Source organism: Cricetulus griseus, chromosome 3 (assembly GCF_003668045.3).
Source record: "Cricetulus griseus strain 17A/GY chromosome 3, alternate assembly CriGri-PICRH-1.0, whole genome shotgun sequence".
Lineage (NCBI taxonomy): Eukaryota > Metazoa > Chordata > Mammalia > Rodentia > Cricetidae > Cricetulus > Cricetulus griseus.
In genome coordinates this window covers 278,670,889-278,696,796 of record NC_048596.1, presented here as the reverse complement: position 1 = coordinate 278,696,796, position 25,908 = coordinate 278,670,889, and the positions used below count along the sequence as shown (strand labels likewise).

Genomic DNA, 25,908 nt, shown 5'->3' with positions numbered 1-25,908 from the left:
CAGAAGGAGGGAGGAGGCCAAATTAGTATAAAGAACAGTCAAAATTACACAGCCCAGGTCAGGACAGCAGTCATATGCTACCTAATGGCTGAAAATCAGTTTAATTCCTTTCTTATTTTTTGAAATATGGCCTCACTGCAGCTTGGCCTCACAGCCATTCTCCTACCCCAGCATCTCGGTGAGTAATGACATGGAGTGTAATGTCTGAGTTAAGCGCACTGAATACACACTGTGAGATTAATTCACAGCATACACAATTGGACAACTCAGAGCAAGTTCATGAGGACCTCAAGTTATTAGTTTCCAGGCTTTAAATGAGACTGATAACTAAAATTATAGTTAATATATCTATTTTCAGACAAAGTTGCATGAAGCCCAGATTGATCTCAAAAATCACTACATAGCTAAGGATAGTCTTAAACTCCATCTCCCAAGTGCTGACACTACAGGGAAGAACCATCATACCTGCTTTAAAGTACTGCTAATTCTTGTGTCTGAGAGGCTTTTAAGAATACAGTTGAACAACCTGTTATGATTTCACTGTTCTTTGTGTAGCTCTGGCTGTCCAGGAACTCACTCTGTAGGTCAGTCTGGCCTTGAATTCACAGAGACCCACCTGCCTCTGCCTCCCGAGTGGTGGGATTAAAAGCTTGCACCACCACTGCCTGGCAGAGCACATTTTAACATTAAAAAGTCAGGGACATAGAAAAATACCTTGATAGCTTGTTCAAAATTGAGAACTTTCCGATTCACTTGGTTTCCAATCATACCAGCATCCATCTTGGGATCCATCATTTCAATAGCAGACATGGCTTCAAAAAGACCAAATCTACAAATAAATGAACCCACAAGATGTTTTTGAACTCAGATTTCTACAATGGTACAAAACTATCAGGGTACTTAAAAAACTATGGTATTTCATGTGTTTATTGTATTGCGTGTATAATTGGCTAAAATTTCTATTTCAATTAGTCATTATTTAGCACAAAAATTCATGTGCTCCCTACATGCACTACCCTCCATGTTCTCAGGCGGAAGGAATGAAAACACCCTACACTCCCTTCAACAGGACGTAGATCAGCAACTTTGGAAGAAAGCGATCAACTCCTGTCTAACAATGTTACTTTCCTTAAGTCATTTTCTTTAACTTTCAGAATAATGCCATCATGTGTAATTTTTTTCATTTTCCATGTATCTTTTTCTGTATGTATGGGTGCTTGTGTACACATGTGTGTGCATGCACGTGTGTATGTGTATGTGTGTGTGCAAGTAAGCTGGAGGACGGGCTCAGGTGTCATTCTTTGACACGAATCTCTTGCTGGCATGGAGCTCACTAATTAAGCTAGCTGTCTGGCCAGCAATGCTCCATTTACCCTCTTGTCTCTGCCTCCCCATCTCTGAGATTTTACAGGGTTCTGGACATTAACTCAGGTCCACATGTTTACAAGGCAAACACTATCCCCTGAGACATCTCCCCAATTGTAGCTTCATTTTCTCCATATCTAATGACTCAAGATAATTGATTTACAAAGTCCAACATTTGGGCAATTATATAATGTAAAACAATCCAGAAATTCTGATTTTTCACCATTGGAAATAGTTACTATTTACTGAAAACTGACTAGGAGGAATTGAGATATGCCCCAAGAGACAGCAGAGGGAAAGACCCTGCTAAAAGCCTGACTGACTAAATTTCTGACGACTACCCCATCACTCCACATCATTTCTGTTAAACAGAATCCACACAGGGCCTGCTGTAGCAGCACACATACTAAAAGCCAACACAAAGATGTAGAAAAGAGCTTTAAGGACAGGTGACATAACTCAGTGGTGAAAAGCTTGCCCAGCACATGAAATGACTGGTTCTTCAACACCCAGTTCTAAAGAAACAAAATAAACTCTATGGAGACAAACTTCCCGCCGTGACACTAATGTGATGGTCAGATTAAGACACTCTGGCCATCTGCTCACAGTGGAGGTCTGAATGTAATTGGCCCCTATAATCTCATAGGGAGTGGCACTATTAGGAGGTTTGGCTTTCTTGGAGTGGGTGTGGCCTCGTAGGAGGAAGTGAGTCACTGTGAGGGACGGCTTCAAGGTTTCCTATGCTCAGGATTCTGCCCAATGTCTCAGTCGACTGCCTGCTGCCTGCAAGCCAAGATGTAGCCAGTACCATGTCTGCGTGCACGCTGCCATGCTCCCTTCATGATATTGGACTGACTCTCTGAAACTGTAAGTGAACCACCACCACAAGGAAATGTTCTGCTTGTAAGAGCTGCCATGGTCATGGTGTCTTTTCACAGCAATGAAAACCTAAACTAAGACAGTTGTCAATTAACTACTTATCTCACCTGGGAAGCTGTTGCAAATTCACTGTTCTCAAGCTGACTTATCAAATAAATATGCAACTTGGATCCAGCCAGGTGTTTTTAAAGTTTTCCAGATTATTCTTTGCATGTGAAGGTTTTAAGAGCAAATTTTAGCCTCTTTCCGCTCCTCCAGCCAATCAGACAGTTCTAATTGTATCTACTTACTTACTCAAGCTTTTGTGGTCCTAACCTTGAAGTGGCCTGGCCACAGTGTGTTTCCAGCACAGTGGGGGAATCAACAGAAAACTAAATAGCCAGTACTTCCTTGTGAGTCACTGGGGAATCTTCAATTTTCTTCCTCACCAGCATTCAGTCATCACTAAAGCTACCACACTAGACATACAGCTGACAGTTTTCTTCAAGAGACCCCACATTCAGTATGTCCACCTTCATGAAAAGGGTCCCACAGTGTCATGTTTCACGTCCTAGCCAGGCCAGCCACTCAAGATAGCTCACCTGAGCTGAGATTGTATTTGTAACTCATTTTCACAGCTTTGAAGCATAAATTGACTTGGACTTCAAAGAGCAGTCTACACAAGAAAAGAGATTCAATATTACACTATTTCAAAGGACACGGGTACTCACAGCTTATCATGAAGCAGTTCTCCCAACTTCAATTCTAAAAGAATCAAAGTGAAAAGTTACTTGGGTAATATCACAATTAGGTTTAAGTTTCAACACTAACAGGAAACACTTGATTTTCTGTACAATGCATTTTCTAAGGTCTGGTTATCACAGTGGTGCTTTCAAGATCATTATAAAGTAGGCGAAGAAAAGAAAACAAGACTGAAATTAAAAGCAAATGACCATCTTAATATCCCAGTAAGAAATACAAATTTAAAAATCATTTTTAAAGTTAGTAATGAATGTAGTTCACCATGTTCTAAACTTTTCCACAGAAACAACTGTCACCTCTCTGGTTGTTTTTAAACCATATAGGATCATCATTTAGTCTTTGTTGTTACAGGAACAATGTTAAAATCACATTTAAAGATTCAATTTTTTTTAACCATTAGGATCCTTTTGAAAATATATGTTTTTATAATGGGATTTTTCTCCTATGCTCATAAACCATAGACTTGGTCTTTCATAATGTCACATATCTCAGAATAACCAATTGTGTGACTGAAATTGTTACTATTCAGAGAAGTTATTGAAAGTTGAATTTATTCCTGTTATTTTTTTAGTCTCCTGTTTGTTTTTTGTTGTTGTTTGTTTTTTGTGATAGGGTTTCTCTGTGTAACTCTGGCTGTTTTAGAATTAACTCTGTAGATCAGGCTGGCCTCAAACTCTCAGAGTTCTGCCTGCCTCTACCTCCTGAGTGCTAGGATCAAATTGTGTGTCATCACCACCCAACCCTCCTCTCCTCTCCTGTTAACTATTATTCTCACATGGTTTATTCTTCCCTATGGCTTTATAAATAGCTGTTTTTCTCTTGAGCCTAAAGGATTCCTTCGGGTATCTTCTGTAAAGCTGGCTTGGTTGTTATTAAGTCCTTTAGTATGTTTTAATTTTGTTTTCCTTCTTTATGGCAGGTAGCTTTGCAGGCTGTAGTCCTATGGGTTGGTGGTTATTGCTCAGTGTCTTTCCAGGGTCTCCTGGCTCTTAAAGCCTCATTTGATGAGTTTATTGGGGCCTGCCTCTGTATTCTCTCTTGACACTTTCCGTGTGCTTCTTTGCTTCTGTATATTCAGTGTTGGCGTTAAAATATGATGAGGGAAGATTCTTTTTTGGTCTTGTCTGTTTGGCCTTCTATATATGGATTAGTGTCTTTTCCTAACTGGAAATTTTTCTTTTGGTGGGGGGCGAGAAAGGTTTATGTGTGTGTTAGTGTATGTACACGTGTGCTTGCACACTCATGCAGATGCCCAAGGAACCCAGAAAAAAAGTATTGGATCTCCTGGAGTTGCAGGCATTTGTGAGCTGGGAACCAAACTTGGGTCTCCTGAAGAGCACACATGAACTCACAGGCATGTCATAGTATGTGTACACAGGAAGGTCAGAAGGTGAGTTGTGGGAGGAATTGCTTCTCTCCCTCCACTGCATGGGTTCTAGAGGTTGAACTCAGATTGTCAGTCCTGGTAGCAAGCACTTTGAACAGCTAAGCCATCTCACTGGCTTTTTTTAAAACTGTTAGGATATTTTTTGGAAATACATGTTTTTATAATGAGACTTTTCTCCTATGCTCATAAACCATAGATTTGGTCTTTCGTAATGTGACATGTCTCAGAGTAACCACTTGTACTTTCTTATATTGCTTTATTACTTTAAACTTCATTTAGAAGGGGAGGGACACAGCTTGCAGGGATCAATTCTCTTCTCTCCTGCTGTGTGAATGAAAGGAAGTATTTAACTGGTAGCTCTGGGAACTTTAGCTTCAGAGAGTTCAGGCCCATTTCCATCATGTTGGGAAGCATGACAGAAGTAGTAAGGCAAGGTGCTGAAGCAGGAGCTGAGAGCTTACATCTCAGTCACAAGTTGGAGGTACAGAGCTAGCAAGAATGAGCCTGGTGTGGGCTTTCGAAACCTCATAGCCCACCCCCAGTGATACAACTCCTTCAAGGTCACACCGAATCCTTCCTAACCCATCCACCAACTGGGAATCAAACATTTAAATACATCAGCGTCCCAGTGCCATTCTCATTCACAGCATCACAAACAGGAATAGGGCCTGCAGAAATGCTAACTATGGCAGTGCCACCCCGTGCAAGTGCTGCTGGGTGCTGTTAAGAAAAAAAAAAATGAGATTGATGACTTCTCTTTATGCCATCCTAGAGCCCTCACCCAGTGGCTGATGGAAACAGAGACAGACATCCACAGATATACAATGAGCCGAAATCGGGAATTTAGTTGAAGAGAGGGAGGAATGAAGAACGAAGGGGTCTGTATCAGGTTGGAGAAACCCACAGGAACAGTTGACCTGAACAAGGGAGAGCACATCGACCCCAGATGCTGTCCGGGAGGCCCGTACAAGACTGATCCAGACCCCTGAACATGGATGTCAATAAGGAGGCCTCTGCACTCCAGGGAGCCTCTGGTGATGGATTAGTATTTTTCCCTGGTGCAAGAAGGGACTGTGAAAGCCCATCCCATATGAAGGGTTACACTCTGGCCCTGGATACATGGGGAAGGGCCCAGGACCAGCATAGGAAGACTTGGTGGATTTTGCAGAGCCCCAGTTGAGGGCCCTACCCTGCCTGGGGAGTGGTGGGTGGATGGGGTGGGGGGTGGGGGGTGGGGGAGGAGGGATGGGGGTGAGGGGAGGGAGAGGGAGAAGGGACTTGAAACAAGCTTGTTCCCTAACTAGAACTAATAAAATTTAAAAAAAAAGAAAAAAGAAAAAAAAAAAAAGCAGGTTACGTCAGAAAGGAGGATTGGCATTGAAGACACTCGTTATGGAGTTTGCCTTCAACATGGCAAGATTAGCCATTTGGTCAAGAAACTGCTCTTGCCTGGACTGTTTGTTGCTGTATAAACTGGACATGCAGGACCCACAAGAAAGTGACTGCTGAACTTACAGAACAAGATGAACAGTCCTAAAGGGTTCCTGCTGAAATGGAGAATTGTGCCAGACACACTGTGGCCTATGGGCTGAAGGTGGATGCCCCAATGTTACAGAGGAACTTTGGGTGACTGTCCAGGTAGCAAGATCTCTCTGTCAATTCTAGAGTTTACATATTATCCTTCTGTGGTCTTTGATGGAGTTGAAGACAGATAGTTATGGTTATAGTTTTCTTCAGTTATTATAAAAGATAAGTTACCCTTCTTTTTATTTAGACAGAAAAGAGGAGATGATGGGGAGGTCCTTCTGTGTATGTGATTGTCTTATTGGTTGATAAATAAAGTACTGTTGGCCAATAGGGAAACAAGATAGGTGGGGCTAGGAGTCAAGGAGGATTCTGGGAAATGTAGGAGAAAGCGCAGAGTCATGTGAGCCCAGGAAGACAGGACACTTCCGTTGGTGTCCAATAAGATAAGTCTTATAAAATATATAGATTTATGATAATTAAGACTGAGCTAGCAGATGAGACATTCTAGTCATTGGCCAAGCAGCATTAGTACCTAAAAACAAAACAAAAAAACCCGGCTTTTTTTGTGGGGTGGGGAGGTGCACACCTTTAATCCCGACACTCCAGATGTAGAGGCAGGTGATCTCTGAGTTTGAGGCCAGAATAGTCTACAAAACAAATTACAGGACACCCTGACTCAAAAGAGAGGGAGAGAGGGATCATGCAAGCAGCACTCCTCCATGGGTTCTGAATCAGTTCCTACCCCCAGGTTCCTGCTAGCAAGGTCCTGATGAGCTATAGTCTGTGAGGCAAAATTAACCTTACCCACCAAAGTTGCTTTTGGTAATACTGTTTTATCACAGCAACATAAGCCCCAAGACAATTAAAACAAACCAACAAAACAAAACAAAACAAAAAACCCTTTCCTTTTGAATCCGAGTGTTTGCCTGCAAGTACAAGACATGTGTGCCTGAAGCCCATGAATGGCACAAGAGAGCATCTCAGTTTTTGGAACTGGAGTTACAGATGTTGTGGGCCCCTATGGGTGCTGGGAACCAAACCCTGGCCCTCTTACAGGAGCAGTCAATGCTCTTAAACCACCGAGGCATCTATGCATCCACTCCCAATCTTATCAGATCTCTACATTTTGCTTTCTGTGGCTATGATAAAACACTGACCAAAAGGAACTTGGGGAAGAAAAGGGTTTACTTGGCGTATAGGTAGAGACAGTCCACTAGAGGGAAGGCACACAAGAACTCCAGGCAGGAACATGGAAGAACAGAACCAGAGACAGTAGAGGAGCACTTCTTTCCAGCTCGATTTCTTTGACTCACTCAGCTGCTTTTCTTATACATACACCCAAGCCCACCTGCCTAAAGATACAACTGCCCACCATGAGGTAGGCCCTCCTACACCAAGCAGATAGTAAGAAATTGCCCCTCAGATGTGCCTGAAGGTCAATCCAACTGAGTAACTTCTCAACTAAAAATCCCTCTTCTCAGGTGATTCTACTTTGTGTCAAGCTGACAAAACTTAGCACAAGACTCAAAGAGTTTGGATGTGGTCAGCGGTACAAGTATCCAGGGTTTCTCCCTACACAAGACCAAGGTAGGATAAAATAAACAAAAGGCTACCCTCCCACCCCAACACACTTTCATAGGAACAGGAAGTCGCTGGGATAATCAGGGAGGAAATCACAGAAGAGCAAGCCCACCAGTCTGGGCATGGCCATCCCTACAAGCACTCAAATTAAAAACCAGCGGCTGGGGAGATGGCTCAGTGGGTAAGGTACTTACCCCAACACCAATAAATAACAACATCAGAGCAGACATTAAATGAAAGCGATTAAAAGAACAATGCAGAGAATAAACCAAAGAATTGGTCCTTTGAAAAGGATAACAAGATTGGCAAACCTCTAGCAAAACTAACACAAAGAAAAGACTCTAATAAAATCAGTGATGAGAAGAGGGCTGTTACAACAAACTCTAATGAAATCCAGGTCAAAAACTTATATCCCGCTGGGCATGGTGGCATACGACTTTAATCCCAGCACTTGGGAGGAAGAAGCAGGCAGATAGATCTCTGAGTTCCAGGCCAGCCAGGGCTATACAGAGAAACCCTGCTCAAAAAAACAAACCAAAGCAAAAACAACCTTACATCCCACTAAGCAGGAAACATCCCCCTCAGACAAAACAAACAACCAAACAAACAAAAACAATGGATTAATTTCTAGATGCATGTCTTACTGCCTTAGTAGACACATGAGTAGACATACAATGAGTAGAAGCTCTCTGGGCAGAAAAGGAGAGGATTTATTAGCGTTCACATCCCAGTCAGTTTCTCACAGAGGGAGCAGAGGCAGGAACCAGAAAGGAGTGCTGCTTACTGGCTTATTCCATTGCGCATGGCTTGCTCAGCCTGCTTTCTCACACAGCTCATGCCCACCTGCCCAGGGGTGGCAGTGCCCACACTGTGCTGGGCCATGCCACATCATTCATTAATCTAGAAAATGCCTCACAGACCTCACAGGACAATCTGATGGAGGCAATTCCTCAACGATATTTCCTCTTCCTGGGTAAATTTAGGTTTGGGTCAAGTTGACAAAAATTAACCAGCACATCTACTAATATTAATTATTGTGAAAGTAACATTTCTAAAAGTAATATATAATGAAATCCCCACTAAATTTCCAATGACATTCACCACAGAACTAGAAAAAGTAACCCTAAAATTCATGTGGAAACACAAGGTCACAAGTAGACAAAGCAGTTCTCATCACAAGAACAATACTGGAGACATTACAACACCTATCACAGCCACAGTTCGAAAGATAGCATAGTAACAGAAAAAAACTGACATTTACACCAAAAGATGCCATAAGTAAACCCACACAGCTGTGACTAATTTTTGAATTTACGTATCAAAAACACACACTGGAAAAAGGCAGCTTACTCAATAACAGCACTGGCAAAACCAGTACCAAATCAAATGAGCATTGATTTGCAGAAGAATGAAATTAGATCCTTATCTCTCACCCAGTACAAAACCCAGCTCAAAGTAGAGTAAAGACCTATTGCAAAACCCACAACACTAAAACTGATGGGGACAGACACCCCAGATATAGGTGTAGGCAAGAACTTTCTGACTAGAGCACCAACCACACAGGGAAAAGCCCCAAGAATGGGCAAAGAAACCGTCTATAGAGGGAGCACAGCCTACAAACTGGGAGAAAACCCCTAGCAAATCATTCTTCAGACAGGGGCTAATATCTAGAAGAACTCCAGAATTAAACACCAAAAGAATAAGCTGTCAAACAAGAAATGGGATAATGAACTGAACACTCCATTTTCAAGAGAAAACAAGTAGTCAGTAACTTCCAAGAATGATAAGTAACCTTCATCCTCAAGGAAATGCAAATTAAAACTACTGTGCAACTACATTTCACCCTAGTCAGAATGACTACTGTCAAGAAAATAAGCAACAGCAAATGCTGGCGAGGATGTAAGGAGATCCAGAACCCTTACTCTGCTGTTTGTGGGAGTGAAACCTGGCATAGCAACAGGGAAACCAATGTGGAAGATCCCAATGAGGGAGGGAGGGAGAGAGGGAGGAGGGAGGGAGGAAAGGGGGGAGAGAAGGAGGGATGGACTAGAACTACCACACTACCCTTCTGCTAGACATCTGGGCATGAACCCAAAGGACTCTTCCTCTCACCACAGGGACGCTTCCATTCACATTTACAGCAGCAAGGGAGCAGCAACCTGTGTGTCCACAGAAGAACACACCCTGAAAATGCAGACGGATACATTGCAATTCTGCTCAGCCATAAGGAAAAAAAGAATTCATAGGAAAATGGATACAAGTAGAAAACAAGCTATGTAAGGTAACTCAGGTTCAGACAGACAAACACCACGTGTACTGCCTCACACGGGAATCTTGGCTTCCAGTTTTTGCATGTGTCATGAAACTAGAAAAGGATCCACAGAGGGGCAGAAAGGGTCTTTAAAGAAAGGAGCTTCGGAGGGCACCAGGACGTAGTGACAAGGCAGGAGTGGAGGGAGCGAGGAGTGATGTTAACTGAACATGTATGAAATGGGATAAGGAACATTATTCTGCATGCTAGTTTTTAAATTAGTGAATTAAAAATTTTACAATGAACATTGAGGAGACTACATGCTCAATCTCAGGCTCAAAACCCTACCCACTGCCAATAAAACAAGCTCAAACCAATTAAACAAAACCAATGGCACTGAAGAGTCTCGCTAAAACTAAAACAGAATTATTCGGTATCACCAAAACACGAAACAATCAATGAACTCTGGCTCAAATGGTTTACCTCAGTCTAGGGTAATTTCCTCACCTTCACTTATACAAGTGTGGCCTCTCCTTTCATATAACAATTTTCCCACTCAGATTCATGAAAGCAGCCCTCTTACACAGATTACTTCAAAAAACAAAACAAAAACCACACAATGAAACATGTGAACCATTTAATCACCCAAACTTTTGAGCATAAAATCTACCACATACCATGTATATCTCCTTCTGGAAGACATACAGCAGTAGACATATAGGGGGACTCCCCTCCACTAACTGAGACACACTGTAACTGGACGCGCAGTTCAAACAGTAAAAGGGATGGCGCATGACACACCACCTGGCTTATGCTTAGCTGGGTTCCTTTATATCTGGTGCTGCACCAAGGCGTCGCTGCTCTCCTTCAAAGCAATATTCGAAACCACCGTATTGGACTGGGAATGACTTCCATAACATCGGAGCTTACCCCTCTTACCTTTAACCTGCTTTTTGTTTGCTTTTTCTTATCCTAGCACGAGTGTATCCCTATGCCTTTCCTCATTCCAACATCTTGAACTCATCCCCTAGAAGTTCAAGCTCTCCCTACTACTTGCTGTTTTTTCCACTCATTCTCCAGCCTCTCCCTTAAACAACAAACACGCTTTCACATTTCTGATCACTTATAAACGCTGACTGCTTGGAAGAGGTGATTATTTGTTGTAGAGGGACGTCGCTACGTTTCTCAGAAAGATCTTGAACTCCTAGGCTTCAACTTTTTGAGTAGCTGGGACAACAGGCACATGCCACTGAACCCAGTTATTCCCAAACATTGGACCTACTATGTGCCGTACACAGCTCTATATTGTAGGGTCACACACATGATCTCTGCCCTTACCAAACTTACATATCGTGGTGGGCAACTCTGACAATAAGCAACAAACATCTGCAATGATGGTTTTTGACAGACTGAACACTGAAGCAAGTAAAACCTGGTGATTCCACTGAGGTAACTCAGCTGATCTGCTGACAGGGGTCTTTTGAGCTCTTCACTGGGAGGGTGATGTCACACAAAACTGAACCAACTACTTGATAGTCTGATGCAGAGTAAGTTAAGATAGAGTAAACAAAACTCACAGAGCTCGGGCAAGGCAGCTTTGCACTCAATGAGATAAGGGTGACTGGAAAGGATAGAGCACTAAGCAGGGTCTGGAGCTTAGGAGACCCTGCGAAAGGCATCTGAACTGTATTCTACTCCAGTAGGAAGCCATCAGAGGATCTTAAGAGAGTAACAGGAAGTCATCAGTTTTAAACTTCAAACATGCAACAAGTCCTTTGCCCAACACAGCAAGTGCTGCCACAGCTAGACAACACTGTCATGTTAGCTTCTTTTTCTTTTTCTGGTGAGAGAGGATCTCCCTCTCACTCTGTAGCCCTAGCTGGTCTAGAACTATACTGACCAGACCTTGATCTCAGAGATGGGCCTGCTTCTGCCTCTGGATTGCTAGCTGTCATGTCTTATCTAACCTCTTAAAGTAAGAAGAATTTAAGGGAAAGATGGCTCTGCAAGTTAAGAACATCTGGTGCAAAAATCAAGGGGACCAGAGAGTTTGAATTCCAGCAACAGCTAGGATCCCAGAAAAGGCCTGTAACTACATCTCCAAGGGATCCCATACCTTATCCTGGCATCCATGTACACAATGTATACAAATACCTAAATAAGCAACTTTAAAAAAATGTCTCAACATCTGAATTTAATGTCTTATCAAATATACACTGGCTTTAAACCAAACTGAAAATCAGAGAGCAGAGTGAGCCTCTGACATCGAGGTCTTCGATTGTAACCTCAGCACTCAGGAGGAGCAGGGATCCAAGGTCACCCTTCACAGCAGACTTCTCTGTCAGCCTGGGCTACAAGAGACTTTCTAAAAAACAAAACGACCACAAACTTGATTTAAAAAAAAAATCACAGGGTTGATCCGTTTTGTATTAAATCAAGATAAGTTGAGAAAACACAAATACGATTTTACTTTATCCTGCCCTAGATTTTGAACCAAACTCAAACTTACCTCGACAAGCATCTTCAAAATCCTGGGTGATGTCCACCCAACTTGTGTTACTTTTTTCCATTTTCTCAGGGACACCGAGCTCCCATGCCGAGTCGTCGTCTACGGCGGTTTTCATAACCATCGTGCCTGCGAAGGGGACACTGGCGTGAGACTGAGGACGGACAGGGTTTCGGCAGGGCAGCGTCTTCAGGACTACCCAAGCTCTGGGCGGAAGACTCCACTCCTCCACCCCGGAGGCTCGACCCCGCCGAGTCGGCGGGATGGAAATGCACAAGACTGACGAGCTTTGTGCAACCGGAGCTCACGTTCGCAGCCGCCAGGACTCCCGGCTTCTTCTAACCGGCTCCCCGCGGCTCTCAACGCTCGCCCGCTCGCCCGCTCCCCGCAGCGGGGCGAGCGTCCCTCGTCCCCACAGACCCCGGCCCGGGGGAGCGCGGCCGAGGCGGGACGTGTCTACGCGGCCCTCGTCGCCCGGGGGAGCGGCGGCGGGGAACCGGCCTGGGCCGGCGCATCCCGAGGCCCGCCACACGCGAGTTCCGGGGTCCGGCCGGCCACACACGGGGCCGCCCCGGGTCCTTCGCCCACGGCCACCCGCGCCCCACGCACCGTCCGCGCCACGGAGACGCCGCCAGAGCCAGAGCCAGCGCCAGAGCCGCCGCCCCCTCCCCGCCGGCAGCGTGCGCGCATGCGTACGCCCCGGGCCCGCGGCCCCGCCCCCTTACGCTCGGGACTCCGCGCTCCGGCCACGCCCCTCGCTCCCTCCGCTAGACCACCATCCCCGGAGAGAGACGGGCGTCCTCTCCTCTCACGGGAGACCGGAAGCCGCTCTCCATTTCCTTCCCCTCCGGTAGAGTCCTGGCCGGGGAGGGGACCCGGAGAGGGGCGGAGCCTGAGGGCTCCGTAGCCCGCCTCACCCAGCGCAGCTTCCCGGAAGACTCTGAAAGGTGACTCCGGGGTGAAGGGGAGAGGGGCGGGGCTTCCGGTGGGGAGCGAGCCGCCATGCTGCTCTTTGGTGGTGGAGCCAACCGACCGGATGTGCGTCTTCTAATGGTGCGGGGACGTCGTGAGGGACAGGGAAGCAGCCTCGCCGTCGAGCTAGCGGTTGTTCTTCAGACTCAGACGTCTTTCAGTGTTTCTCCTGAAGTCAGACCTCAATCAAGTAGATTTCCTGTGGGTGCTGGTGGAGCTGGGGGAAGAACCCGGGTCCTTGGTTAATTAAGGAAAGAAACAAAAAAGGAAGGACGTGGGGCTGGAGAGGTGGCTCAGTGGTTAAGAACGCTCTTCCAGAGGTCTTGAGTTCAATTCCCAGCACCCACGTGGCGGCCCACAACTGAAGATCTGACAGGCTTACACAGACAGATGCAGGCAGAACTCCAAAAGCCCAGAAAATAAGAATAAATAAATTAGAAAGGGACGTGTCTGCCCCTAGGTGTGGTGGAGGAGGAGGTTTGCTGTAGGTGTGAGGGACAGCGCAGCCAGAGGCGGAGACATCTGGGAGAGTCCAGAGTGAGCTCGACCCTACCTGGGGGGCCCTGGGAGGGGAGGGAAGGGGGAAGATGAGGAGGGTGAAGGATAAAAAGGACCTGTAATCAGGATGGCTGCTGGGTTACAGACAAGAGCAGCCCTTGGGCTGGAGAAGTTTAGGGTAAGGGTAACGGTATACCAGCCAGGAGGACCCTGAAACCGGGAGAGACTGAGGGATGCTGGGAGGGAGAGCCTGTCAGTAGCACCCCAGCCATTTGTCCTGGGTGTGAGACCTGACACAGAATAGGAGAGTATTCCTCAGTCAGTCATCGAGCTACATCTTCAGGCTTCATGTTGAGTACTTAAATTGTTTCTGTTTCTCGAGCTAGAGTTTCTTTGTGTAGCTTTGCAGCCTATCCTGGCACTTGCTCTGTAGACCCAACTGACCTCCAACTCACAGAGATCCACCTGCCTCTGCCCCAAGTGCTGGGATTAAAATGTATTTTCTACTTTTTCTTCAACCATTCCCTCTACCCTTGTTTTTTTTTTTTTTTTTTTTTTTTTTTTTTTTTTTTTTTATGGAGAGACTGGTAAGTTTCCACTCCTCCATGTTGAACACTTTTGCGATCATAGTGTCTGAACACACTGGATCCCAATGTCCCTTCTTATGTATTGTGAATGGGCCACACAGCCTCCCTCATGCTGGCCAAGTGGTCTATCACTCACTTGCATCTCCAGCTCCCTTTAGTTTCAGACAGGGTCTTCTGATGTAGGCCAGACTGGCCCAGAACTTGTAAGTCTCCTGCCTCACAGGCCTATACCACCAAGTCCAGCAAGTGGCAGACTATGTCACTTGCAGGGTTGTTAGAATCAGAGTTTGGTAAACTGCAAAATTACATAACACATCACTCTTTCCAGTGTTTGGATATCTTCATTGTTAAGTGCTTCTTGTCTATGCTACTTGGCTCAACACAACAGGGGGATTAGTACTTTATTATGTGGCTGGCTGTGTAGCTGGCCTCTGGTGTCCTCTCCTTTTCTTGTCCCTTGCTCTTCTTTCCTTTTTCTTTTTCTGGCCTAGATTTGTCCTCCCGAGCCCAGATTTCTCCACCCATTTATTGTTTCCATGCCAGCCTCAACTACCCTCTCTCTTCTGTCCACTTATTGGATGTTTAGCTCTTTATTAGACCAAGCAGATGTTTTAGACAGGCAAAGTAGCACAACTTCATAGAGGTAAACAAATGCAAGTTAAAAGAATTCAACACACCTTTGCATCACTAAACAAATATTCCACAGCGTAAACAAATGTATCATACCTTAAACTAATATTCCTCAACAATGGGAAACCAAGATTCGCCGATGTTTGTTAGCTCCCAGACCCTCCTGTAGCCTCTTTCTGTCACAGCTGCTTCCTGTAACGAGCTGACAGGCCATACCCAGCAGCAACCTTTCTCCACTTACAGCTGTGCCAAGACCACCACCACCACCACCACCACCACCACCACCCCTTGTGGAAATGGGCTTTTCCAGATAGCAATGTCCTAAACAGATAGACTATAGCTGGCAGGACTCTTAGGGGACATACTAATTAGGCCCATTGCTCTTCTAGACATCCCTTGTCTAGAAATGTGATGTGAAAGAATTGGAGATGTGAAAGCCATAGACCTTTTCTACCTTCAGATCTGACTAGTTTTTTAGACTGGAAAGTTTAATTGGAGGAGAACCAACACATACAGGTCCAGGAGTAGCCCTGTTTGTGTCTCAGAAATGGAGCTATCAAAAGCAAGCGTGTGTCTACTAAACTGGAGTGGCTTCAACTGGAGACAAATTTTGTCTTTGAATTTACACAGGTTGGAAACTAATCTTTTAAAACTTCCTTGTCCTTTACATGAGCAAGGCAGGTGTGTACGCCTAAGAACCTTGAAATCATTTACTTTAAAATAAATATTTCACTGAGAGTAAATAGTAGTTTCTCCGTTCAGTGCACAGTGTAAATTTTAGCATCTGTGACAAACTGTATTGTTATAACCTCTCTCTCTCTCTCTCTCTCTCTCTCTCTCTCTCTCTCTCTCTCTCTCTCTCTCCCTCCTCCTCCCTCCCCTCCCTCCCTCCCTCCCTCCCCCCCCTCTCTAGCCAGACTTTCTTTGTACTACCAGCTTCCAAATAATGACAGGGAGAGTTTTATTAAGTATAAAAGTTTGACCTTAGCTTAGGCTTGTTCCCAACTAGCTCTTAAAACTTAAATTAACCCATTCATATTAATCTACGTTCTGCCACATGACTCATTACCTCTCCTCAGTACATTATGTTTGTTCACTTTCCTCCACACCTGGCCGGCAAATCCCATCTCTCAGATTCTTTCCCTGAGTTCCTCTCTATCCCCAGAAGTTCCGACTATCTTCTCCTGCCAGCTATTTGCCATCCATCTCCTTATTAAACCAATCAGAAGGTGCCTTAGGCAGGTGAGGTAAAACAGAGACTTTCACACAGTGTGATCAAATATTCTGAGACATCTCTCTGCAGGTGGAGCCCAGTAGTAGAGCATTTTTCTGAGCATGCCCAAGGTCCTGACTTCAATTCTAAGTTTCAAAACAAAAACCCCCAAAACTCCCCACTTTTCTCTAGGAAGGAAGGAAGGAAAAAAAACAATAGTTAAGAAATAAACAAGACTGGGCATTGTGGCACCTGCCTTTAATCCTGGCAATCTGGAGGTAGAGGATGTAGCAGGATCTGTAAGTTTGAGGCCAGCCTGGTTTACATGGTGAGCTCTAGGCTTGCCATCGACACATGAGACCCTGTTAGGAAAAATAAAAAAGTAAAATCTTATTACTGTCAAAGTACTTAGCTAGTGGGTTCTCATGTACAAAGGTAGGACAATGCCTAATCCTTAGTTGACTCATTTGTTCTAACCTTTCTTCATTAAGTCTGTTGTTGAATAGCAAAAGATACAGAATATTGAGGTTTTTGTCTTACAATTTGCTCAAGTTAGGTCTTAATTAGAAAGGTACTTGGGCATCTTTCTTTCTCCCACAGGCTCCTGAAAGGAAAGACAGACTGCTTCCCCAAACATCCTATCTGTGGAGCCAGGGCTCTCCAAATGCTAGCTGCACCTAGTCTCTGACTGGAATCAAGAACAGTGTGCTGTTGTTGGGGATGGGAGGACTGTGTCCAAGTGTACAGTGAGGGGGGAAACCACATGCCTTTGGGTGCATTCTTAGATCGTGTCGATCTTGTTTATATTCAGAGTCAGAAAATTTTTGGAACTAAAAGGCATGATTCAAAACTCCATAAAGCACATTTACTCATGAATACCCAGTGAACCCCAGAAATATAGTCTAAGTCAACTTTAGTAATTCTCTTTGCCTCCCAAAGTGGAACAGTGGGAAAAATCCCTCAGTGGAGTTCACCAGCCCTGAAGTCTGCTCTAGTTCAGTTTGATTTGGTAAAATAATGATTTTTCATCCTACCAGGGTTGTTGCTCTGTGTGGTATAGAGCATCCCAGTGCCTACAGACCCCTGGGAATGCCCACTGCCATAGCTTCACATCAGAATTATATCACAGAACACTGTCACCTCCATCTCTTAGACCAGTACCCTGGGAGCCTCAGATGGGCTTCATGATGGTGTGTTAGCATATGGGAGACTCCTATGCTAAATCTCTGAAAGCTTTTAGTAATATTTGGAATCACAGTTGGAGTTCTCAAAATGGAGCACATGCCAATGTAGTACTTTTACTATTAACCTTTAATTTATTTTTGAAACAGTCTTGTGTAGACTAGGTTGGCCTGGAATTGCTATGTAGCCCTTGATCACAGCAACCCTCTCCATCCCTCTCCACCCCTCTCCATCTTCCTAGTTCTAAGAGTTTAGGTATGCACCTCCACAGCATGAATGATGATTTGTGCTGGGGATTGAATTCAGGCTTAATGCATGCTAGGCAAACACTACTAACTACAGTCTCAGCTCCCCCTGCCCCTCTGACAGGATAGGCAATGTAGACAAGGCAGTATTGAGCTGCCGATCCAACTGTCCCTGAGTGCTGGGATTGTCAGTGTACCACCAACCCAGCATGATCTCTTCTTTTCAAAGTAGTGTCCAGGGCTGTGAATATGACGTCCGTGGTAAATCACCTGTGTAACACGCTTGAGTCCCCAGGTTTAGTTCCCATCACTGGGAATGTCCACCAGTCCTAACCCTGTCAGTACACAAAGATGTGGATTACACTTGTTGTAAAATAAGTCTGCAGACATGCCTGTTCCCACCCTGCCCCAACACAGATAGAGAGACGTTAGCGCTGCTGTGATGCATGTGAGGTGTGTGCACTTCGTCAGGACTTCTAGAAGCTTCTCAAGCCAGCTCTATGGACACATTGGATGCATGTGAACGGGCTACGCAGGCAGACTTCTTACAGTTTAAAACTGCCAGATTGGCAGTGGTGGCACATGCCTTTAAACCTAGCACTTGGGAGGCAGAGGCAGGTGGATCTCTGTGAGTTCTGGGCCAGCCTGGTCTACAGAGTGAGTTTCAGGACAACCAAGGCTACACAGAGAAACCCTGCCTTGAAACTAACTAACTAACTAAATAAATAAATAAATAAATGCATATAAGTATTTATCTTTTAACAATTAAAATGTTAGTGTTGTGTGTTTTATTGCAGTAACATTCCAGTTCTTGTATGTTATTCTGAGGTCTTTGCTCCCATTGAAAGTCAAAGAGAACTGAGCTCCCCCCTTTTTTTTATTATTTAAGACCTTTATTAACAGGTGCTTGCAGTGGGAAAAAAGTCAAGTTGTGAACTTTTATTACAAATTAAAAATGAAGTTCTTAAAAAAATCTCAATTTGACCAGATATGAAACATAAAAAAAGGTGTATTGAGAAAAACCTTTACAAATAAAAAAAAAGAAAAAAAAAGTTTGTCCTTACCAAAAAGAGACATCTTAAAAATAACAAAAACATCCTGCTGCATAGAAAATGCAGATAGTTCTAGTGTATCTGGTCAGAGCTCCCAAGGAGTTCCAAGAAACCACATGAGGGAGCAGAAGCTAGAGGCACTGCTGGCCCCGAGGCCACATCTCACAGGGACCTCAACGACCAGTTGAGCCCCAAGGCTCAGCTTCCCTTCAGTGACTTGATGTGTTGCCAAAGAGCACATGCCACCAACCACCAAAGGGAGAACAAAGCAACAGCAGAGGCTGTTTAAAACCTCCTTTCTTCCCATTCAGCCTGAGCAGAGACTATTCTCAACTTTCTGTACAACTCCGCATCTCTCCTTAATGCCAGACGGATACTGGGATTGTGCGTGCTGCCAGCCCAGAATTCATTTCTAAAGTGATTTTATATTGTTGCAGGGTGCCAGCCAGCATAAATACATATCCGCATGCACATATAAAACATTTTCCTATTTTTGCCTTTTATGTTAATTTGCAGAGACTTTGGCCTGGGATCAATCTCGAGAGTTCTGATTTAGCTTGGAGGTTGGAGGGATTACATGTTTTTCAGCACAGGAGATGAGGGAGTGAGAGAAGATAGTTTTGAAGGAGAATTTTAGTAAAAATTAAAAATTAGGAGCCAGAGAGATGGCTTGGAGGTTAAAAGCATACTGGTTTTGGAGAGGACTGAGTTCGGTTCTCTTGTTGAGCAGTTGGTTCACCACTGCTTATAACTCCATCTCCAGGGGATCTGATGCCCTCTTCTGTCCTCTGTGGTCGCTGAGGGCACCTTCACACACAGGTACAATCTACACACACACACACTTAAAAATAATAAAATCTTCTAAATATAAAAATTAGTTATATATTAGTTATTAGTCAAGGTTCTCCAGAGAAAGAAAACTGATAGAATGAACCTGTTTGTCTGTCTATCCATTTATCCATCCATTTATCCATTCACCCATCCATCCATCCATCTATCCATCCATAAAAATGCGATTTATTAGAGTGAATAAATAAATAAATAAATGAATAAATAAATAAGTGGTCCAGCTAGTCTAACAATGGCTGCCTCCCAATGGAGGTTCCAGAATCTGGTAGTGTTCAGTTCATGAGGCTGGATGTTCAGCTGGTCCTCAGTATATACCAGAGTCCTGGAGAAGTTGGCTCTAATGCCAGTGAAGGAGTAGACTTGCTAGTGAGAACCAGAGCCCAGAGCAAGCAGCCAAAGAGCCAATGCCTCCTCCTTCCCTGCCCTTTATACAGGCTGCCAGCAAAAGGTGTGGCCCAAAAGATGGATCTTCCCACCTGAAAGTATCTGTATTAAAGATTTATCTTCCAACCTCAAAGATCTACCTCCCACTTCAAATGATTTAACCAAGAAAAAAAAATCCCTCACAGGCGTGCCAAACCATTTGGACTTCAGGTAACTATAAATGTAGTTGACAAACCAAGAATAGCCATCACAAAAATCTATTTAAAGTTTGGCTTTGAGGATGGTGTCTCTGACCAAATTGTGCACAGGTGAGTGGACAGGGTGTCTGTTGTGGCTCTAAGTGTCACAATGATTTTAAGTCAAATCTGAGGTCATGTAGTCAATGATTTGAAAATTCAATGTACTATAGGTTTTTCCTCTAGTTTGAAATTTGTAGTGTGTGTGTGTGTGTGTTCTTCATTTTGTTCTTCATACAGTTCTTCATTTTGTAGTGACCCCTGTCTTAGTTTGGGTTTCTGTTGCTGTGAAAAGACGCTATAACCATGGCAACTCTTATAAAGGAAAACATTTAATTGAGGATGGCTTACAGTTTCAGAGGTTTAGTCCATTATCATCACTAATATGGGTGGGGCATGGCATTGTATAGACATGATGCTGAAGAAGGAGAGTTCTGTATCTTGACCCATAGGCAGCAGAGGGAGAGACTGTAACACACTGGGCACACTGCTCATATCTTGAGCATATGAGACCCCATAGCCTGTCCCCACAGTGACACACTTCCTGCAGCAAGGCCACACCTCCTAATAGTGCCACCCCCTATGGGCCAAACATTCAAACATATGAGTATATGGGGGCCATAGCTATTCAAACCACCACAACCCCAACCATAAAATTATTTTATTGCTACTTCTTAACTACAATTTTGTTACTGTCCATGAATCATAATCTTATGAATCTGATACACAGCATATCTGATAACACCACCGATAGACTGAGACCAGTGGCTCTAGAAGGATCGGCTCACATGGGTTCCAAAGACCAAATAACAAGTCCTCGGGGGGCAAGCACTTTACTAGCTGAGCTAGTATCCCAGTTTGTCTTCCTGATCGTGTAACCAGCAAGTGGCTGAACTTGGATTGTACTTGGATACGTGACTACAGGTCAGTTTGATATTCAGGGATTTGAATGAGTAATGCCCTCATGGACCAACATACTTGAACACTGGGTCCTTGGTTGGCAGTTCTCTTGGGGCTGGTCGTGGAAACTTTAGCAGGTGGAGCCTTGATGGAGGAAGTGTGTCACTTTGATAATTGCTAGCCTGGCCCTACTTCCAGTTTGCTCTCTCCATGTTTGTCACTGAAACTTTGATTTCTAGGCTTCCTGCTCCAGCTGCCATGCCTGTTGCCACTGCTAGGTCTTCCTTTATGGACTGAGTTTCTCTCCGGAACCATAAACCAAACAAAAGTTTTCCTTCTATAGATTGCTATTGGCATTTTACCACAGCAATAAAAAGTAAGTGATGTAGGACATTACTTAGAAATTGATTTTTTTATCTTGGGCTTGAGTGATGGGTAGGTTAAATAGACGCCGAGGTTTAAGCTGCCCCGTGAATTCATTTTCCTTAAAATGGGAACCACACATTTGTTGTTGTTGTTATCTGTTATACCACCTATTTGTTGGGGAATATTTCTTTACACTGTGTGAAAAGAAATGTGTCACTGTGATTAGTTTAATAAAGGGCTGAATGGCCAATGGCTAGGCAGGAGATAATAGGAGGGACTTCTGTGGAGAGAGATCTCTGGGAAGAAAAGAGGAGGAAGAGATTGTGTGAGGGAGACATGGTGGCTGGTGGGACAAGGTGGCAGAGGTTACTTGGAAAGCTTTATTTGGGGAAGCAAAGGCAGTGGGGAAGGGAAGGGAGAGAGAAAGAAAGAGACAGAGAGAGACAGCAAAACAGTGGCCTGCCTCCTCAGAGAAATGACAGAAAGAGAGAACAGAAGTGGGCAGAGTTTGCCTCTTAAAGGGACCCTCGCGCATGTGCACAGAGCCAGGACACTGCTTGCCTGCACAGAGGCGGCACAATTTGCCAGGTCTCAAGGGGTGGGGCCAGGCTTGCCCGGATTACAGCAGAGATGTCCGTGAGGCTCTGAAGAAGTCAGACATTCGGTATGGAGTGAGGAAACCCAGCCATGTGGCTGAATGCAGATTAATAAAAATGGGCTAATTTGAGTTATAAGAGCTAGTTGAGAAAAAGCCTAAGCTAAGTCCAAGCTTTCATAATTAATTAGTCTTTGTGTCATGATTTCCAGGCTGGTAATCCCACAAAAGAAAGTCTGACTACATCTACTGAAATGTATGTTTCTGTCTTCTTGTTGAGACAGTCTCCATCAGTAGGTAAGGCAGGCTAGCGTCAAACTTGTGCCAAGGCTCTTGCCTTAGCCTGTCAAGTACTGGGGTCACAAGCATTTGCCCCCAAGCCTGACAGTTTCAGATTACTTTCAACAATTTAGTCAAATCATATAACTGCTCTAAATTTGAAAATTAAATATTGAGATATTTCACTCTTCTTTCCATGTAGTTAGAATTTCATACCCTAAGTTGATAGGGCCAACTGACTTGCCAGTAATTTATGTTAGTGTTAAAAATGAGGCAATATAACTAACTTGTCAAATATATGTTAAAAAGGCTGAATTCGAAACATTTTTTTCTGTCTACAATATTACCATATTCCTTTCTTCCCAAAATAAAAAGCACAGTTTGGGATTCATAAGCTTAATTTTTTCGAAGTTTTGTTGGTATTAGAAGGAGTAAGTCTTATTTTTAACATAGAATTCCTCAGAGTTATTATTATTATTTAGACTAAGAGTCTAAATCTCAGTAAATGGTCAGCGTACAATACACCCTTGAACCCTTTAACAGTCACTAACTCAGCAAGTATGCTCATTTGCATTTCTTCAAGAACCAGGGAATAATTTTGCAGGCAGACTACCAAATAGTCTGATAAGCCTGTTTGACATCTTTATTTGGCAAAAGCAAAGGTCTCATGACACAAGTGGATAATTGATTCTTATTTGTAATACAAAATGATCTTTTCTAAGTAGAAAACCACTCTAGCCAGGTGGTGGCTGCACACGCCTTTGATCCCAGAACTCAGGAGGCAGAGGCAGGCGGATCTCTGTGAGTTCGAGGCCAGCCTGGGCTATAAGACCTAGTTCCAGGACAACCTCCATAGCCACAGAGAAACCCTGTCTCAGAAAAAAACAAAAAGAAAAGAAAAAGAAAACCACTCTAAACCCGAGTTCTCTTGAGTATCCTTAGTGTGTTTGAAAGTATCCATGCAAGTTAACACTTCCATAGAACCCGCTGTTCCACTTTTGTCGTGTTGAAGAGCTTTTCCTCTACAGTGTTGCTGATATAAAGAATGAGGAGTGATAGCTCCGTTTCTTTTCTTCTGAAAACTTTTTAAGACATCTAATTTTAGACCTGCATAATCCTTGGTAGTGTCTAGACGTCAAAATAAGTGTGCCGTTGAATTCAAGACTGCAGCTTCATCCACTTACTCACCAGGGATGTGGACCATCCTGCCTGGCTCATATTCCTATACCGTGGTTGCCATCCCAGAGGCACGAACTCCACTCAGTGAGGGAAATAGCCCATCAGAATCGGCCCTTCAAGGAGACTGCCCTGTGGTCCGGGGTTCATGAGTCTAAATACGAGTAGTCAGAGTCTCCCAGGGGCGAAGTGTGGGGCTTTTGCAGGGAGGAGTTGATGCAGAGGCCATGGAGGATTGACTGCTTCCTGCCTTACTCAGCTTTCTTACTGTACCCAGGACCACCCAGGACCCCACCCACAGTGGGCTTCGATTTCTCACATCAATCATTAATTAAGAAAATGCCCTACAGCCTTACCACAGTCTGATCTTATGGAGGCATTTTCTCAGTTGAGACTCTTTCTAATCAGATGACTTTAGCTTGTGTTGAGTTGACATATACTAGCCAGCACAGGGGACCTGAGGGCCGTTGCACTGTGACTAGAACAGAAGCTATCACAGGGGACCTCAGGGATGTTTCATTGTGGCTGGAGCAGGAGCCAGCACAGTGACCTCAGGGATGTTTCATTGTGGCTGGAGCAGGGTGCTGAACAACCAGAGAGAAATTAAACCAGCTCATGTCAGTTGCACATGGACTTGGAAACAACAATAAGCAGTTTTAATAGTGGACGTCATTTCTCTCATCACTTACGGATCTGATGCTTAGGGGATGGTTTTGCAGCTCTCAAATGTAAAGCTTGTGACGCCCCAGCTTGACCTCTCAGGGAGGAAAGCGTGAATGAGGAACAAGCTTTAGACTGCGTAGTTACATTTTAGGAGGATGGAAAAGGCCTTCTGACCATGTGCCGCTTTAGTGGTTCCATAAACTTGAAGACAAGGGTGTGGTCACGCCAAAGCGTAGACCTTTCACTGTGACACTTGCCCTCTTGGTGGCAGCACCCCCTGTTATGGGGAAATGGCACACTTGGTCAGTGGTGTGTCTGGATGTCTCATGGGAACAAATCTCATTTTGCCCACAGAGCAAGCATGCCCATTCTTCCAGACTGAGATCTTACAGAGAAAACGTCTCACCTGAATTCCACCCAGAACAATTCTCAACCTAGAAAATGGTCTCCTAAACGACTGTAATTATGAGCATCTTCCAGACGCGGCAGAGACCGCTAGCTACTCACAGGTAGTGCATGCCACCTCCGCCCGCAGCACAGTGCGACAACGCCCAACCTTTCTCCAGGTGAGATGTGACAATGTGACTGATTTTAGCTGATGATGTGGTAATGGAAGCTCTGGTGCATCTCAGACACCGTGACCACCACTACTCTTATAAAGGAAAACATTTAACGGGGCTGGCTCACAGTTCAGAGATTTAGCCCATTGCCATGATGGTAAGAAGTATGGTGGCTCTCAGGAAGACATGGTGCTGGAGAGGTAGCTGAGAGTTCTACATCCGGATCAGCAGGCAGCAGGAAGAAAGTGCCACACTGGGCCTGGCTTAAGCATCTGAGACCTCAAAGCCCACCCCCAGTGATGCACTTCCTGCAACAATGCCACACCTATTCCAACAAGGCCACACCTCCTAGCAGTGCCACTCCCTGAGCCTATGGAGGCCATTTCCATTCAAAACACCACAGTCATGGACTGACACTCTAAAACTGTAAGCAAGTCCCCCATTAGATGCCATCTTTTATAAATTGCCTTGGTCATGGTGTCTCTTGATAGCAACAAATCAGGAACTAAGGCAAAAGTGTGTGCCAAGTGGCCCCTTTCCACTTCTGCCAACAGGTTGCTACAGGGAGACTCTAAACTAGAGGTAGAGTGGAAGAGCCTGGGTTCCAGAGTTACCTGGTGGGCAACATCTGCACCCCACTGATCTGCACAGCTGCAGGGTATGAAGTTGCCTTCTGCTGTCAGCACCTCTGCATGTCCCAGGCGTCCCCATCTCAGCAGCTGTAGCCTACTCTAAAATGACATCTGATAAACTATTGTTCTGGAGAGAGTGATAAAATGAATGTTTCTGAATTTTCACCTGCAAAAATAATGGCAATAAAAACAGTCAGTCATTAGATGTAAGATCAGGGAATAAAGTAAGAAATTAAATTTCTAACTTGTGCAGATGTTTTGTTCTATGGCAGTCTTACTGTGCTGCCCCCTCTGCCTCAGCTCCCCAAATAATTGGACTCTAGGTGAATGCTACCATGTCTAGTCAAAATGTTTATTTTTTAAGAAGATTGGAAAACTTATCTTTTTATATTTCGTACGCTCTCAGTTTTTTATTGTATAAAAATGGTTTCCAGATACTGAAAAAGAACACTGTAGGTTTGTGTGGGTTTGATTATTGTTGTCTTAGTGCGGGGTGTTTGATGTGAAGCCACAGCTATGCCAATCACACTTCCTACCACCGAGCTGCTCTGACCAGCCTCGTGAAGAATGATTTTTATAAGAAAGAGGAGAGCTAGCCAGGCATGGTGCATGCCTTCAATCCCAGCACCCAGGAGGCAGAGGCAGACAGACC

At 44.4% G+C, this 25,908-nt stretch overlaps 1 protein-coding gene and 1 long non-coding RNA gene across 5 annotated transcripts in view; one reads left to right on the top strand and one right to left on the bottom strand.

The window, feature by feature from the left end:
* The window catches only part of Naa35 (N-alpha-acetyltransferase 35, NatC auxiliary subunit), a 45,709-nt gene extending 32,622 nt beyond the window's left edge, over positions 1-13,087 (bottom strand). The window contains exons 1-4 of one of the 4 annotated variants that reach the window (XM_027409695.2): positions 12,963-13,087; positions 12,241-12,366; positions 2,955-2,988; positions 715-829 (exon numbers count right to left, since the gene is read on the bottom strand). In XM_027409695.2, the coding sequence (XP_027265496.1) occupies positions 715-829; positions 2,955-2,988; positions 12,241-12,361 (270 nt within the window). In that variant the 5' untranslated portion in view covers positions 12,362-12,366; positions 12,963-13,087. The other 3 variants (XM_027409694.2, XM_027409697.2, XM_027409696.2) reach the window with 3 other exon arrangements.
* On the top strand, positions 13,047-25,701 carry LOC113830921. The gene is made up of 3 exons (XR_003484180.2): positions 13,047-13,184; positions 24,419-24,630; positions 25,179-25,701. It is a non-coding gene; the product is annotated as an uncharacterized LOC113830921 (long non-coding RNA).
* Positions 25,702-25,908: the final 207 nt, after the last annotated feature.